The sequence below is a fragment of the Talpa europaea genome (genome assembly GCF_964194135.1).
Source record: "Talpa europaea genome assembly, chromosome: 11".
NCBI classification, from domain to species: domain Eukaryota; kingdom Metazoa; phylum Chordata; class Mammalia; order Eulipotyphla; family Talpidae; genus Talpa; species Talpa europaea.
Genome location: NC_140078.1, coordinates 59,773,177 through 59,790,539, shown reverse-complemented (window position 1 = coordinate 59,790,539; position 17,363 = coordinate 59,773,177). Strand labels below are relative to the sequence as shown.

Below are 17,363 nucleotides of genomic sequence, written 5' to 3'. Positions count from 1 at the left end.
TACGCACTCCTCCCACTAATCATTGAACACCACTTCCTCATGGGGGTGCTCCCTGATTTCCTTAGTTAATATCTGTATCTCCCCACAGATACAACTCCTTGTGTGATTACTTGATCAATATCTGTCCTTCTCACCAAGCTCACTGAAGTCAGGGTACTGCTCTCAGTTTGCTCACTGTTGTGTCCCCCACACCTTGTAGAGAGCATGCCCCACAGTGGGCACTCAAATATTTGTCGACTACATGTATGATTTCATGTCTACATACAATAACGCCAGGGGAAGCTCATACAAAGGGGCCATTCTGTAGCAGTCATGGTGTGGAGGACAATAGTAACAGTAGTCAAGTGACCATTGCTTAGGAGCAACTCACACACAACAGAAGCCCGGAGTATGTGTGGCTGTATGCACAGTACCCAGGACAAAGTTCTCCACTTGGAAGGGGAGCCCCATCCTGCAGCCCCAACATCTACCTTAGCATCTAGGAAAATGCCCAAAAGGTCAGTGGCACTTGGCTCTCCTTTCCTGAGTTTCATTTACGTTTGCAAGTGTATTTCTGAAAAGTTCATACCAGCAACCCTATAGCAAGTTGATATTGCAAGTTGATGCCCACCCCAATCTAGCTTTAAATTGAATTGGAAAAGCAAAGGGAATAAACCTGCTGCTTTGATTGCAAACTGAAAAGATAATACAAGAAACACAACAAAAACCTTAGCCTCTTGATAAACATGTGTAAGTCAAAATTGGTTAATGTTTTAAACTGTGTAACAGCCTTTCAAATGATCCATGACAGAGGGAAATTGCTTTATATTGCTCAAATATGTAAAATGATGGCTAATAAGTGAAAAGTGTTCTTCCTCATGAAATTCCCTATAGGGGACCAATTTTAGCTCAAAAAATTTTTTGAATACACAAGTACTAGGTGTTCTGCTAGGTCGGGGTGGGAGATGCAAGACAAACTGCATAGCTCTAGCCTTCAAGTGCCTCACAGACTAATGGAAGAGATTGTGGGAAAAGAAAAATTCCACAAGCCACATTGCAAGTGTACATTGTACAAAATGAAAACATGACATTCTTTATCCTATGAAGGAGATAATAATGGTGTGGAGTTTTTAGAAAATCAAGAGGAGCTCTTCAAGAAAGTCATAAAAATCCAAAGTATCAGAGTCCAGTTTCCTAATTTTACAAATAAAATAATGAGTTACCCAAAGATGACGATCTCTTGACTACTTACTGTTAAAGCCATATCTTGAACTCCAAAGCTCCCTTGAAAGAGATGTCAAAGACATAGTCAAATTCTGTTGCTCTTACTGGATTTCTCAAAACCTCCTCAGTCATTGAGGTTTGAAATATCAAGCAAACTTTGATGTGCTCTTTAGAAGAACAAGATTTATAAGGGAGGGCCTCCCCGGTGGCACAGCAATTGAACGCTGGGCTGCGAAGCTGCCCACAGCTTCTGCAGCGCTGGTTTGATCCCCTGCTGCCAGCAAGGGTCCCACATGGCACGCAGACCTCTCCTGCCACTTTCTGTTCCCCTCAGCAGTGTCAATCATCCTGTTCTGCTCCCTGCTCTGGCTCTGGTGAATTCTCTCACCCTCCCATGCTTCTGTACCCAGTGCTTATATAAATAAATAAATAAATCTTTAAAAAAAAAAAAAAAAAGATGTTTGGGCCTCCCCTGGTGGCGCAGTGGTTGAGTGCTGGGCTGCGAGGCTGCCCGCAGCCTTGGCAGCACGGGTTAGTTCCCTGGCCGCCTGCGAGGGCCCCACAAAAAAAATAAATAAATAAGGATTTATAAGGGAGCAAGTTTCATCTTCTTCCCTCCCATCTGGCCTCCTTCAATAGCTTCATACATTAGGTGCAATAACTTCCTCAACTGGAAATCTGATCGTGTCATTTCCTTCCTTTCAATGCCCTTAGCATACAAGGATGTAAGTAGGGCCAGAGCATGCTCTGGGCTCAGCATGCTCTGGTCAAACACTTCCTGCTATGTAACTGGCCAGCTATGATCAAGCACATCTTACCTTGCGACCAGAAAAGAAAGTAGTATGAAAGACAGATGTCTGCTCCACCAGAATGCTCAGGGAATGTTTATTGAAAATCAATTCATTTTAAAACGATTGTGTTGCTCTACCTTAGATGCAGATAACAATACCCAAATTCCCAGAGTCATTATGTTTCTTTCAATTTGTTGGCAGCGTTTCCTTATCCAAACAACTGGCTTCAATAAAAGGTAAGTCCTGGGGTGATTGAGATATATGGTTTCTTCTTTACCATGACAGCATGCTGAGAGATAAATATAATAGGACTTCAAAGAATGCCAAAGATATAAGGGAATTTGTGGATAAATCATCAAACATTCATGATGTCCTTTTTTAAAGATTCAGGAACTGAGGTCCAGTAGAGAAATGAACTTCCCTAAATTAGACAGCCCGTTAAAAACCAAATGACGGCCAGCGCTTGGGTCCCCTGACTCCTCATTCAATGCCTCCCCACCATGCCCAGGTGCCTGTCTGTGGGCAGCGTCCTCAGTGTTGCCAGAACAAGACTCTCAGCACCTGATTCCTGAAGGTTCAGTGGGGCTCAGAATGCCATCAATCCAACTGCCAGTGTTGATTGAGTGAAACAGTGTAGCCAAATCCCCAAATGTAAATATTCACCTTTAGAATTGAATTTTATAGTTAAATATCTTTAGAGCTGGCAATACTACCATGGAAATAATGACATCTGAAAAAAAAAAAAACTCAAATAATTTTATCATTACTTATTCCAAAAACGTGTGGCTTAAAATGTTTACTGAGTAACAGGCACAGCTGGCCAGTTGGCCAATATCTCCAAAACAGACTGTTTATATTAGAATTTCATTTAAATAAAGTCCATTTTGATGAAATAGTTATCTTTACACTCTCACAGTATGAGACTCATGATTTGTTTTACAATTTTCATATTTTCAGAGACTGTTAATAATTGTTCTTTCATATTTCTAATATAACTTCTTCCCTCTCAGAGGCTGAGGGGGAATTGTAACTCTATCATTCTCACTGATACACACACACACACTTCTAGTATCAGACCCCTAACAATGGGCTATTGGGTCATGCTTAGTCCCATGGCTTAAAAAGCACACGGTAAACATGGTTTCTCTTCCAAGAATGTTTTTTATTTAATGATGACTGATTTTTAAAGTTATGAAATAGAAGTCAATATGAACGCATATTTTCTCTGCTGGGTACTGGCACTCATGCATTAAACACTGTAGAGGTAGGAATTGCGGATGAGTATATTATTTGTCTCTGGAATCCAAGCAGTTTTGTAGTGGAAAATCTTGACGAGTACTGGACTCTTGAGGAAACTACTGAACTAGAGAGAAAAGAGCAGGAGACCTAGTTTTAGTTCTGCCATACATGATGAATGTAAATTTGGAAAAATCACTTCTCTTCTGGAAGACTTCATTTCTTCACTTGCAAAAATAACTAATATAATGAGAAGTTCAAAATAATGTGATTTGACATCTTGTTGTACTGAGGACTGTTTCCCTCACACAAAACTGTCAGGAACTTACTAGATCAAAATTTGATGTTAAGTATTTCATGTTCCACAAAAAGTGAGGAAAAAGGCAGAGAATTTTTTTTGAAGTTCTGGTTAGTTGGTTCAACACACGGATATTGCAGCCTACAACACACAGAGCCTGACATGAATGCAAAGATGAATAAGATGCAATAACTGCCTTCAAGGAATGTGCGGTCTGAAGCCACACTCCCCAGTATGGGAGACACAAGCCACATGTAGATATTGAGCTTTTGGAAAGTGATTCATTTGAATTGCAATGTGTTATCAACTACATGGATACTATAGGTTATAGTTTAGAAACTTAGTAGGAAAAAAAGCAGAGCATCGCAATGATTTGTTTATTTGTTTATTTTTTTCCTCAATTCTTTTCTCTATTTTTAATTTTTTAATATTTTATTTTATATAATTCTTACATCATTTTTCATTTTTGCACAATGTATGCATTTTCATTTTGGTTATATTCCCCATACAATTGCACCCCCCCTTATTTTGACCCTAATCCTTCCTCTCCCCACTCCCAACCCCATAATGTGTCTGGTTTATAGTTGCTTGTTGATTTTGATTTTTCCTTTGTATTAATTAGTTTTTTTCCTGTCCCTTATTTAGGTTTTCTAAATTCCTGCTATGAGTGAGACCATCCAGTATTTCTCTTTTTCTTTCTGACTTAATTCGCTGAGCATGATCCCTTCTAACTCTATCCATGTTGCTGCAAACGGCATGAGTTTATCTTTTTTGATTGCTGAGTAATATTCCATTGTGTATATGTACCACATCTTCTTGATCCAGTTGTCTATTTTTGGGCAATTTGTTTATACTGATCACATATTGAAGTGAAAATATTTTTGCTATATTAAGTTAAGGAAAACATACCACTAAAAGTAATTTTATCCATTTCTTTTTTACTTTTTTAATGTAACTGCTGGAAAATTCTCAGTTATAATTATTATTTGAATTACAATTCTTTTGGATAACATCGATTGAGGGGGAATTTTAGACAGATGAACAGAGAGCTCCAGTACGAGTGTTATAAGTTTATGTTTGGAAAAGTAGAGAAACACAAAGAAGGGACATGTTGCCAAGTCTGGGTTTTGGGGAAAATTTCTACTACCTGAAAAACAGCTTCTGCAGGCAGTGTACAGTATGTTGAGGAATCAGAACTGCTGTGTGACTTTGGGCAAGATAATTAACTTCTCTGTGCCTTGGTTTCCTCGTCTGTAGAGATGATACTTGGGCCTACCTCAGAGGGTTGATGCAAGAATTAAATAAGTTGAAACATGTACAATTTTGGGAGGAGTGGCTCCCACAGAGAATATAAGCTCCATAAAAAGCCATCACTCTTGTCCACCAAGACGAAAGCTCCAGAAGATCAAGGATTGTTCTTTTGATATTATTCATGGCTTTATTCCCAGAACTCTCAAAGGGTCTGGCAATAAATACTCACCAGAAACTATTTGTAAATATAACCTAGTGTGTAAGAAACTAGACACAGTTCAATGTTGGGGTTTTGTAAATAAATTCATCACTTAAAGTCCAATTCTATTCAGCTCAGTATTATTAAAGCATAAGAAGTGAAGCAGGAAGTCTCTGGAGAGGCCAACATGAAGTGGCCTGGTTTAACGCCCTCCCCAACACCCCATTCCACAGGCAAAAGAGCCGATAAAAGGCACGAAAAGAGAAATGTCAGTCCTTTGCATTTTTTATGCCACTTAGTCCTTTTCAATCTGCTTTCACATATTCTCTCACAACTCTGTGAGGCAGACAGGTCAGAAATTAGGAGGCAACATGCTGGGTTTATTAAGAGAAGAACCCAACCATGAAAACAGGAAAGCAAATGCTTTGCAAAGTATCATCAGTGTTGGTGGGATAACCAGAGCTCCTTGTCATCCTTTATTTTTGATATTTTTCTAATTCTGTTTTTGCAATGAGCATATGCTACCTCATAGTCAGGGAAAATGCATGCTGTGTTTAAGAGGATGGAGGAGAAGGGAGGGATGTTGGCTAGTCCAGATGGTGTTCCAGTCTGGGGGACTGTCAGACCTGAACTTCACCAGAGACTTCGATGATGCCTGGGCCCACAGCGCTGGTGGAGACACCCTCAGAATGAGGGAGTCCAACGTAGAAACCCTTTCCTTAGTCTGTAAAGTCAGACATACTTTCAGGTCTTTCTTCTGCCACTTCTGAGCAACGTAACTTTAAGGTTCTTAATCTCTCCATATGTCAGTTTCCAACATGAGAAACGGAGACTAACTAGTACCCACCTTCTGGTTTTGCTAAAGATTATATAAAATTATGTTAGAAAGCTACCTGGCACACAGCAAACGAGAACGTTACCTGTTGCTATTTGCAAGCTCACGCACAGCTTAGAACCCTACCTTTCCTCAGCAGATACAAAATATAGACTCCACAAGAGCAAGACTTTGTTTTTTTCATTGATGAATCCTCAGAGTAAACTGAGCCTAGCGCATAGTAAATGCTCTACTGCTGAACAAGAGAATGAAATTACAGCTTGAAAATCAAGGCCTGGTGAAGTGAGGTGTTTACCCAAGATCACATGGCAAGCAAGTACTAAATCTCATCCTAGTTCTACTAATTCTAATTATTCCTGAAGGAATTTTTGTTGTTCACTGATTAAAGGTCCAGGATCAGAGCTCTCCTTGCCCCACTCCCAGATAAGGGACAAAGAGCACAGGACAGGACCACAGTGACATACATTTTCAACCCTGCTCCCCAGCCTTCCCTTGGAAAATATAGCCCCAGTTCTGGGTAGGGTTATTTGGAGCCTAATCTCATTGTTGTTTATTTTTTCTCTTACAGCTCTGAGGAAGGGCTCAGATCTGGAAAAAGCCATTGCCACCTTAGCTCTGATATTCAGAAATTCTTCAGACCCTGATGGTAAACTTGAGAAAATGACTGCCAAAAATCTGCTACAATCCCAATTTAGGAATTTCACAGAGGTAAGAGAATGTACAGGCCCACAAAGACAGGGGCCATGCCATCGAGGCTGGCCCATGGAGCCAATAACTCCAACTCAAGGGGACTGTCAGATATTATTCATGTGTTTCATTCAACAAATGTGTACTGCACACCTGCCACATGCCATATGAGCACTGAGGTTAATGCAATGAACAAGCTAACAAGAGAGGTGCTGGTAAGGTAATTTGAAATATTAAAGAGCAGGGAATGCAGTGAAAGAGTAAATCTGTCTTGGGGCAGGTGGTCAAAGAAGGACTCCTGTACAGTTAAGGTATAGCTTAAATAAGAATAATGTCCAAGAATTAGCAAGACAAGGGGGTTGAGAATGGTGGCAAAGCCCGACCATCAGGGAGGGCAAAGACTTGGGAGGGCTGGTAAGTAGTTGGTGAGATGGGGAAGAAAGCAGGCAGCAATGAGAGAGGAGACTGGGGAGGTGGGGAGAAGCCAATTCTTAAAGAGGGCCAGAGGAAGTCAAATATGGTTTCTAAGGCCAAGACAAGATGCCAGCTTTGGTGCGAGATCAGACTGGGGTGAGGGTCAAGGGCAGGACAAAATACAGGAAGCAATCTACAGAGGTGGTACATGGTGATTTAGACTAGACTAGTGAATGTGAAGGGGTTTTGAAGGTGAAATAAATAGGATCTGATCATAAATTGGCTATGATGACTGAAGGACAGGAGGTACAAATAATGATACCCCGTTTTCTGACTGTGAGAAAAAATGAATGGTGTTTCCATTCCCAGAGAAGAGAAAGAAGAGATTCAGCCAATTTCTTAGTCCTGGCCTTAGAACTCTGGGTAGAATTGGAGAGGGGAGGAGATGAGGCATTCCACTAGGGTGTGTCAATTTTAAAATGTGCATGAAACATTTGAGAGGAAAAACTCAGACAACTACAGGGTACCCCTTACCTCCCAAGGTAAGAATAAAGTTCTCAAAACTCAAAATATAGAAATAAAAGTTAGCAGCATACAAATCATCACTGAAGAAGGAAGTGACCTAAAGAATCTAAAGGTATGTTTCTCAATCTTCAGTCATTTAAACACCATTTTCATTTTTTCTCTATCTGCCTATAGCCTATAATTTCCTTGAGCCTTTTCTTTAAATTAGCCCTCTATTCAAATAAATTGCTATGTAATGCTTTATTAGCATTCTAAATGTAAATTCAATGGCTAAAAGTGGAAGGGTGTAAAATAATAATAAGACTATGAATTCTTACTTAATATTTATTTTTGTATTGCCTAAAGTTACATTCTCTTAGCAGTATGTATTCTTAGTTTGGGAAAGAATGGCTCAGGGAAAATATGTAAAAGGAAAAGGGTCTCATGCAGAGCCTAACCAGCCAATATTTATTGGTAGTAGAGCAAGAACAAAAACTTAAAAGGAAGCAGACTGGAAGGCTCTGTGTGTATTATGGGATATTAAAACATCAGTGTTGTAAGTCCATTAAAATGTACATGTGGTTTTAGCATGCTACTGTTAAATAAGGTCATTTACAGGGGAAAACAGACTCAAGGGTACAACTTCCTTGAATATGAATATTTCAGAAACGTGTATGAAATCAAGTTCTTTTACATTCCACATAAAATTATTATTTTTTAAAAGATTTATTTATTTATACAAGCACTGGGTACAGTCAGAAGCGCGGGAGGGTGAGAGAATTCACCAGAGCCAGAGCGGGGAGCAGAGCAGGCAGAAGGACTGAAGTACACTGCTGAGGGGAGCAGCGGGCGGCAGGAGAGGTCTGCGCGCCATGTGGGACCCTCCTCTGGTGGCCGGGGAGCAGCCGGGGATCGAACCGGCACTGCAGAGGCTGCGGGCAGCTTCACAACCCAGCGCTCAACTGCTGCACCACCAAGGAGGCCCACATAAAATTATTTTTTAAAAAACACTAATTTTATAGAAACAGAGTAGAATGCTAGTTCCCAGGGGCTGAAGGGTAGGGGAAAGTTGATAAGGTCAAAGGTACAAATTTTCAATTGTTAAAGTAAGTGTTGAGAATCTAATTACAACCTGATAACTTTCAATAACAATGTTGTTATTATATATTTGAAAGTCTCTTAGAGTAGATTTTTAATATTCTTGCCAAAAATAAATAAATAAAAGAGGTGAGGTAATGGATGTGTGTGAATTATCCTAATTTGGAAAGTATTCTACAATGTGTATCAAAGTATCACATTGTACACTTCAAATGTTTACACTTATATTTCTGTTATTTCTCAATAATTTTTTAAAAAGTATATTGGAGCGAAAAAGATTATATAGTGTTATATGCCAAAGAGTGACTGGAAAGAAATATTATTAATAATAGCTATCTTTCAGTAATGGTGAAATTAGTTATTTTTAATTCTCCTTTTAAAATATTTTCTAAATGAATATGTTTCTATGGCGCATGTATTATTTTTGAAAAGCTTTAGTTTAAAGTGTTTTTTTCAATCAGAAATATCAAGCAGAATTTGAGGAAATAAAAATTTCTGAAGAGTCTTTAAAGAAAAGATGGGTGAATTAATCCTATAACATCTGTCTCCATCTGAGGTCAAAACAAATGACATATCCCAGAGAGAAAAAGGGCCCTTGTTGAGGGACGTGGCAAATGCCCAGTGAGTTTTTAATAAGTGTGAAAATGAGGACCTAGAGCACGGATCATCTTCAAGTAATCATCATCCCTCTGAGAACAGCAGAGGCAAAAATTTAAGCCAACATCATTAGGAAAGACACCTTCAGCCTCCATGTCAGCCTCCATCTTAGGTGAAACCCAAGAACAGCAGCCAAATTCTGGACCCCTGGCAGCAGACACCCCCAGACCCTAGTGCAATCATACCCTCACTCAAGGTGAAAAATGAGTAGCACCCAATGCACAGACTGTATTTCAGGGACTGGAGCAACGGCCCACCCCAGGGCTTGACTCGATATCATTGGTGATAGCTTAACTCCAATGGGCACACTTGTAATGTCAGAAGGCTGCCTTGGGCCAGAGGTCCCACTCAGCAAGCTTTCCTAAGGCAGGCACAGATCTGTGAGTCTGTGGCAAAAGACAGCAGCACCTTCTTTACTGAGTGAACTTGTCCTGAAATACCCTGGTGGAATTTTCTGGTAAACTGAGCTGAACATTTAGGATGAAGTCTGAGTTCTAAGGGGAATATCTCCTGTCTCATAAGCCTACCCATGATTTGGAGGATCTTAACACTCATCGCCAGTCAGATATGATCAACTTTAGCACACTAGGCATTGCTAAAATACTAAAGCAAGATGGCTGGTCAGGCACTCAGAAGACTGGGCCTCAGTCAGTTCTTGCTCTTATAATACACACAGAAAAAAGAGCAGAAACCCACCGTCTCTCTAACCTTTGAGCAAACTGTGTATCTTTTATGCCAATGAAGTGCTCTTGGAACTGAAGTTCTCTTGGAGGGAGATTGACAGAGTAACTTTCCCCTTCTCTGTCAGGTGGGACTTCTTTTTTTTTTATTCATTTTTTAAAATATTTTACATCATTGTTCATTTTTAAACAATCTTTACTTCCCCCCCACCCCCTCAGGGGTAGTCCCCATAAAATTCCCTTCCCCAATGCACCCTTGCACCATCACCTCAGTCCCCTGTGCTCCCCCCTCCCTCCCTCTGATCCCTCTCCCTCCTCCTCCCCTGCAGGATGTCTCTGATTTATAATTGTCTGTTTTTGCTTTGTTGTGTTTTGTACTGTTATTATTTTTTTTTACTGATGTCTTATTGGGTTCCCCTATATTCCTGCTAGAAGTGAAACCATCTGATATTTTTATTTTTCCTTCTGACTTATTTCACTGAGCATAGTTCCTTCTAGCTCCATCTATGTTGCTGTGAATGGCATGAGTTGATCTTTTTTGATTGCTGAATAATATTCCATTGTGTATATATGCCATATCTTCTTGATCCAGTCATCTATTTTTGGACATTTGGGTTGTTTCCAGGTTTTACCCATTGTAAATAGTGCTGCAATAAACACAGGGGTACAGGTGTTCTTTTGAATCAATGTTTTTGCATCCTTTGGGTAGATCCCTTGGAGTGGAATTGCCAGGTCGTATGGTAGCTCCATTTTTAGTAGACTGAGGAACCTCCAGACAGCTTTCCATAGCTCTTCCAGACCAGTTTGCACTCCCACCAGCCATGTAGGTGGGACTTCTTGAGAACAAATCCAGAGAAACAAGACTGTGAAAGGAATGTATCATCATTCCAAAGTGCCTCACCCATTGTTGTCAAGGATTTTTACAGCTAGCACACAGCTGAGCACTTGCGGTTGGACTAAATGCAAACACAGCTCAGTATAACGTTGAATCAAATAACGTTTTCAATGTCACATGGGAAGGTATTTCTCAAGCTGTGGTTGGAAATTGCAAAGTCTCTCTGTTTATGTACTCTTTATATGCTCTCCTTCTGTCTGTTTATGAGGGCTATGAAGAGTCTTAGATGTGATTTATGATCAAGCAAAATGCTGAATCATCTTCCAAAGCACATGTTTTCTTTTAGCATATTTTATTACATGTTTCTAGATCATCTTATTGTTTAGTGGAACACATAATGGGCAACTTCCATAACAAAGAGTTCATATTTTGAAAATCTGAAAACATAGCAATATCTGTGTTTATAGAGAGGTGGTTAGCTTAACCGTCAGAATTTGGGTTCTGGAATCAGGTAGCCACAACTATGAATCCTGGATCCTCCCAACAGCTGCTTTGCTTGGGCCCAGGTACTTCATTCTCATGAAGTCTTGATACTACACTTGTAGAGAGGCCATAATTAATAGCACATTCTGAGGAAGGTCACTGTGACCTTTCAATGTGGTAACCCGTGAAAAGATTTCACTGGAGCTCAACTGGTAACACTGGGAGCAACTTGACATGTTATTATTAATGACATATTTATTATTGCTTATTTAGTATTTATTATTATTGCAGGACCAGGTTGGCACAGTGAATTAGGTTTTTATGTTCTTTGTTCTCACAGGGACAAGAAACCAAACCAAAATACAAGGAACTTCTTTCTGAACTCGACGAGCACACAGAAAATAAGCTTGATTTTGAGGATTTCATGATCTTGATCTTAAGCATCACTATAATGTCAGATTTGCTACAAAACATATGGGGTGTTAAAATTATGAAATAAACAGCCTAAAATATGTAGTTAGACAAAATAATAGCAAAAGGAAGTACAGAGTGATTAAAGATTTTTCTGTTTTGTTTTTAATTAATTGAAGGTACTGCTCATGTACCTGGGACTGCCTGGGATGAATCTTATTGCTACTCTTCACACCCAATATAACTTCAAAACCTTATGCATACTTTTCAGGAATGTTCAAATAATGTGCTCTCTTTACAGTGTAATAGATTTGATACCACTGAATATCAAACTGCTTTTGCTGCATCAACAGTGACTTAAAGCAACTTCCTTACTGTAATTGAGTCACTCATTCATTTGTTCATTCAAAGACATTTGCTGAGCTTTATTTGACACTACTTCTGAGAAGACAGTGGAGAACCAAAGAAATCCCTGGCCTCAGACAAGGCTGTAGAAGCCTAGCTGAACACAGATGAACACTCAACAACTAGCCGATCAATTGCATAGAGATTTTAGTTGCAATGATGATAAGTTAACAGGATGCTAAAAAGGCTATCACCAAACCTGGATTCAAAGGTCTGAGAAGCTTTAACTAGATTAAATTATCAAAACCAAACAAAGAAAAAAATTTAAAGAAAACTTTTTTTTTTCCAAATAGTACTTTATTTTTTAAGATTTATTTATTTTTTATACAAGAACTGGGGTACAGGCCAGATGTGCGGGAGGGTGAGAGGATTCGCCTGAGACAGAGTGGGGAACAGAACAGGCAGACAACTGAAATACACTGCTGAGGGGAGCAGCGGGCATGACAGGAGAGGTCTGCTGCGCCATGTGGGCATCTCTGTGTCCAGCCAGGATTGAACCCGCGCTGCAGAGGCTGCGGACATCTTCACAGTGCGGCGCTCAACCGTTTGCGCCACCAAGGAGGCCCTAAAGAAAACTTTCAATGTCCTGTTTTCAAAGTCTTCTTTGCCTGGAATTGAATGGGAGAGAAGATACTTTCATGTTTGTTTGTTCGATTTTTAGCAAATATGGGGCTCATATTATGTGCCAGGTATTGTTTTAGAGGCTTTACAGATATTAACTCATTTAACCTCATAACTACCTATGAGGTAAGTATCATTATCACCTTACAGATGAGGAAACTGAAACACAGAGGTTTTGGTTTTCCCAAAGTAACACACTGGCAGGCTTAAGAGTTCTCTGCCCTCTCCGTGGGTGTTGTTAATTTTGTTTTAATATTAGATTTCATTGTGGGAAATAATATTATAACTCAACAAAAATAACTGTGTACATTTCTAGCACTGTGCAAGAGAGTGGTACCAGCTGGGTCCTGGAGAACCATTTGGCATTCCTCAAATAGAACTCTGTGGGCTGCTTTCCGCCAAAGTCCTTTGTATCTTAGTTGCAAGTAGCTGAATACAGCAACCTTGGTGACCAAAGAAAAGGTCAAATCCACACCTTTCAGAAAAGGGGAAAAAAGAGATGATGGCCAGTGGAGCGACAAGGAATCTTGGAGCCATTCCAACACTATGGGTGTCCAGTTAGAATTTTTGAAAATCCATCCCACATGGAAGTCACACTCCTTTGAAGAGGATATCAATTATAGTCTCTATTTTAGCCTGATGCAAAGAATAAAAACAGAGCCAAAGCATGTGAAGCATCAGTGACAGATAAATCAATGAGCATGATGCTAAGACACTAGAGCATATCAGTCTCCCTTCTAGATTCTAGTCCCACTACCTTAAAACAAAGGTGCCATCTTGAAAATATTAGTGGTCATAAAACATGAGATTATGAATGCAAATCTGTCTTGGGATCCTTTGGTTGCAAGAAGCAAAGCCCACTCAAATCTCATACACACACACACACACACACACACACACACACACACAAAGGGAAGTGTTGTATTTATCACCAAGTTACTGGGGCATATAATGAAATAAAAGGGCAAAGAATACAATAATGTCCACAAACATAAAGCAAAAACCAAGGTTTCACTCCTAGTTTTTCTTAAACGAATTGTTTTCTTATCTCTGCTTCTATCTGCATTTGGTCATCATTCAGCATATTTCTACTTCATTTCAAGCTCTACCTTACTTCTCTCTTTGATCTCTATCTCTTAACCAGTTCTTCTACTTCTTGACACAAGAGTCAATTCAGTGTCTCCATTGCTGACTTTACTTCACCCTTTAAGTGCTCATCAGACTTTCAATAGCATCGCAGTAGCCCCATTTCCAGTTCCCAGGAGAGAGAACATGATTATCTGAGTTTGAGTAGAGACTACTTCTGACATGGTTGTCCTACTTGTCTGTGGTCAGGCAGGAAAATAACGTGCCACTCAACGGGGACCATGGGAACTGACTGCAAAGTACATGAGCAGGTTCTGATGATTGACAGAGGAAATTAGATGGATCGCCAACAAAATCTATAACTTGGACTGGTAGGGCAATGTTACCTTCTTCTTAGGTCTGGGCTCAGCAAAAGTGTCCTGATGGAATAATCTCATTTATTATTCCAAGCGAAACCTTCCTCACATTGTCACTGTGCTAAAGGAGCTAACCTGCATCTCTCTGGGAAGTTATTTCTGTAATTAAATATAGTTAAGATATTCCTATACACGTGCTGTGCGCAACCCTTGCAATTTGGTGAGCATGACAGAAACATACCCAGTCCTAGAACCCCTAATTTTCTTTATTTCAGCATCTAAAAATGGGTCCAAGTATGAGATCAGGATTGTGCTTTAAATAGTCCTTTGTAAAAAAGATAGTAAGGACTGGCAGAAAACCAGGAGGAGTCCTACTTATCAGCTGACTTTCGGCATTAGTAGAACTAATGAGGGCTCTTGGGGAACCCCGGCTTCTGAGTCTAGCAAAGGCAAGTCCAGTCCATGAACTGGGGAGACAGTAATGCAGGGAATGCAGCCTTGAAAAATTTGTTGCATCCATCTCCTTTCCCCTAATTTCAATCTAAGATATACGGATTCAGATTTCTCTTTGTTCCTTTGGCAACGAGGCTTTGAAATAGTCAAATTCTGGGTTTGGCGTGGTATAAAGTGGGGTCCCGGCAAGCTGTCTACCCTAGCACATTGAGAAATATTTAGCATGCCTTTCACTTACATTTTTTTTCAGTAACTTATCCCCAATTCTGAATCTAAGAACTGTAAATACCGAAGTTTTTTCATAATCATTTGGTGACATAAAATGAACTATTCCTACCTAGAGCCTATTGGTGGCTTTTATTTCTCCCACTTCATTTGAGTATTTAGACTGTGTGGTTGGAGACCTGGCCCCCTAGAGACCACTCACCTGGAGGAGGGGACCAGTCAGATTGGGGTCCTTGACTCTGGTACCAGCTCTACCACTGCTAACTATCTGACTTTGACAAAGTCCTCCACTTTTTGTGAGTGAGCCTCATATATTTTAATATAAATTTGAGATGAGAATGGAAGCTTTTATTACTGAAGTCTCTTAAAGAAGTGTATACGTACTTCTGCAATTCAAAGTAGGCCTTTACACATCATATCTATTCTACCTGGTCTAATTTTGGGCAAAGTGTTCATAATTATTTTTATTAACAGCTGCCCCTGACAGAGCAACTACTACACTTAACTATCACCCTATGGTCTTTTACTTAATTCCTTAAACAAATGGAAGAGATTGGTATTATTATCTTTATATCACAAAAGGGAATGAGATTTCACAAGATTGAGTGACTTACTCAGGGTCTCATAGCAACAAAACCCACAGCAGATAAATCCCAGATTGCAATTCAGGCCTTGCTCACTGTCTGAGTCCTTTCCTGATACTTGAGTTGAAATAAAACTGTGGAAAAAGAGTTTCTCTACTACCTATGGTTTATACCCGATTAAAATAAATTATTCTCCAAGTAAGGAGGAGGGAGAGAAGGAGGAAGCAGCAGCAACATTTCATGTGTCCAAAACCCAAAGGAAATCAAGAAGAGCTAAGAGAAAGAGCAATAACAATATAACATATTTTTCCTTGCTTCTCTTAGTCATTTAGATATAATGTCCCAGGGAATTCTTCCCTTGAGAGAAGATGATGAAATTTTAAAATCTGTGTCCTGTCACCTTAATTTTCCTTGAAGAAAGTGCTAGTGGCAGGAAGCAGGCCTTGAAAGAAGGAGAGGGAGGTTGGGGGCCCCTGGGAAGGGTGTGTCTTCTGAAGGTGACATATGCCCTGTGGGCCCAGCGCCATGCATCAGAGGTCAGAACCCTGTAGTCTATTCCCAGCTCCCCCCCTGCTCCCTCCTGTCCATCTCAGACTCTTCATTACTAAGTAAAACAGAGCACTGTGGCCATATGGTTCCTAAAATCCCCTCCCATACTGATATTCCTTCATGCAAACCGAGATTATTTTTTTAATTAATGAAAGTGTAACAACAGGCCAGTGAGCATATAGACAAATTTCATTCTTTAAAAACCTGTCTCTGGTATTCCCCTTTGCGGCCTGTGACCCTGGTAGTCTGTGGCATAAACCCATTACACAGAGGACTGAACACCAGTAAGAAGATCTAGTTATGAGAGAGAGGGAAAAAAACCTGATGACTTCTCAATGCTTGACAGATTTGAAAATATGTAAAATTTAAAGCTATGCTTTATATGGGTGCTGAATGTGCCACATAAGTCGCACAACTCATGTGACCATTTATTGGCGTTTAGTGAGAAAGATCTTTAAAGTCAAGACCTAACCTATTTTGGATCTTCAACACCTAGAGCAGCACCTAGAATACAGTAGGTATTTGATGAATATTGAATGAACAAAAAAATTAATGAATGAGTGCTCAAATAAAAGATGTAGAAAGGGAAACATTAAGATATTTGCTGGGAGGTAGCTCAAGGTCATGATGGAAAAAGAAAATAAAGGTGTGCTCTATTTGGAGGGTGAGCTGAGTCTGATTACCAAGACTGCCAGTTTGGGGGGGGGGTGTTTTTTAAAGATTTATTTATGCATACAAGAACTGGGGTACAGGCTAGAGGTATGAGATATGAGGGGTGAGAGGATTCACCAGAGACAGAGTGGAGAGCAGAACAGGCAGACTGACTGAACTACACTGCTGAGGGGAGCAGCAGGTGAGGCAGGAGAGATCCGCTGCACCCAGGTGGATAGCTCCCTGGGTGGGGATCAAACTCATGCTGCAGTGGCTGTGGTTGCATCTTAAACCTTTGTGCCACGAGGGAGGCCCAGTTTTGTTTTATTTTTAATTGTAAGAATGAAGATTTAAGATTGTGCATAAATTAGGCAATGAAGATTAAGATCAGTTTAATACTTTTCTCACTCTGGCTTTTCTCAGCATCAACAAATAAGCACTGCAGGACTATTCTGGAGCCCAGAGATACAGAGCAAAGCATCTCCATTGTTTAGGAACCAATGACACCCCCACAGAGTGGACTATCCACCAGGACAAAGGAATCTAGATCCCAGAATCACCACCAGTTATTGTCAGCAAAGTTACATTCACATGCCTGCCCTGTTTTTTGAGGGTTTTTTTTTTTTTTTTTTTGTATTTTTGGATCTCAGTCCAGCTGTTTTTTTTTTCCCCCCCAAGGCACATTTTTATTTATAAGGTAAAGCAAATTAAAAATTCAGTGATTTTTTTCCCTTTATATTCAAAGTAACTTCACTTGCCTCATCTGCTTCTTGTCCTTTTTTACCTTAAAGATATACTTTGACCTCAAACAGATTTGCAGCCCTCAGTGGCACAGCTTAATCCCAGGAAAC

At 39.9% G+C, this 17,363-nt stretch overlaps 1 protein-coding gene across 1 annotated transcript; it reads left to right on the top strand.

Moving 5' to 3' along the window:
- Positions 1 to 390: 390 nt before the first annotated feature.
- On the top strand, positions 391 to 11,670 carry SNTN (sentan, cilia apical structure protein; the record flags this gene model as incomplete). Its single annotated transcript, XM_084246526.1, has 4 exons — positions 391 to 497; positions 2,196 to 2,230; positions 6,382 to 6,521; positions 11,512 to 11,670. 4 exons carry the CDS (start codon positions 391 to 393, stop codon positions 11,668 to 11,670), a joined length of 441 nt encoding a protein of 146 aa, XP_084102652.1.
- Positions 11,671 to 17,363: the final 5,693 nt, after the last annotated feature.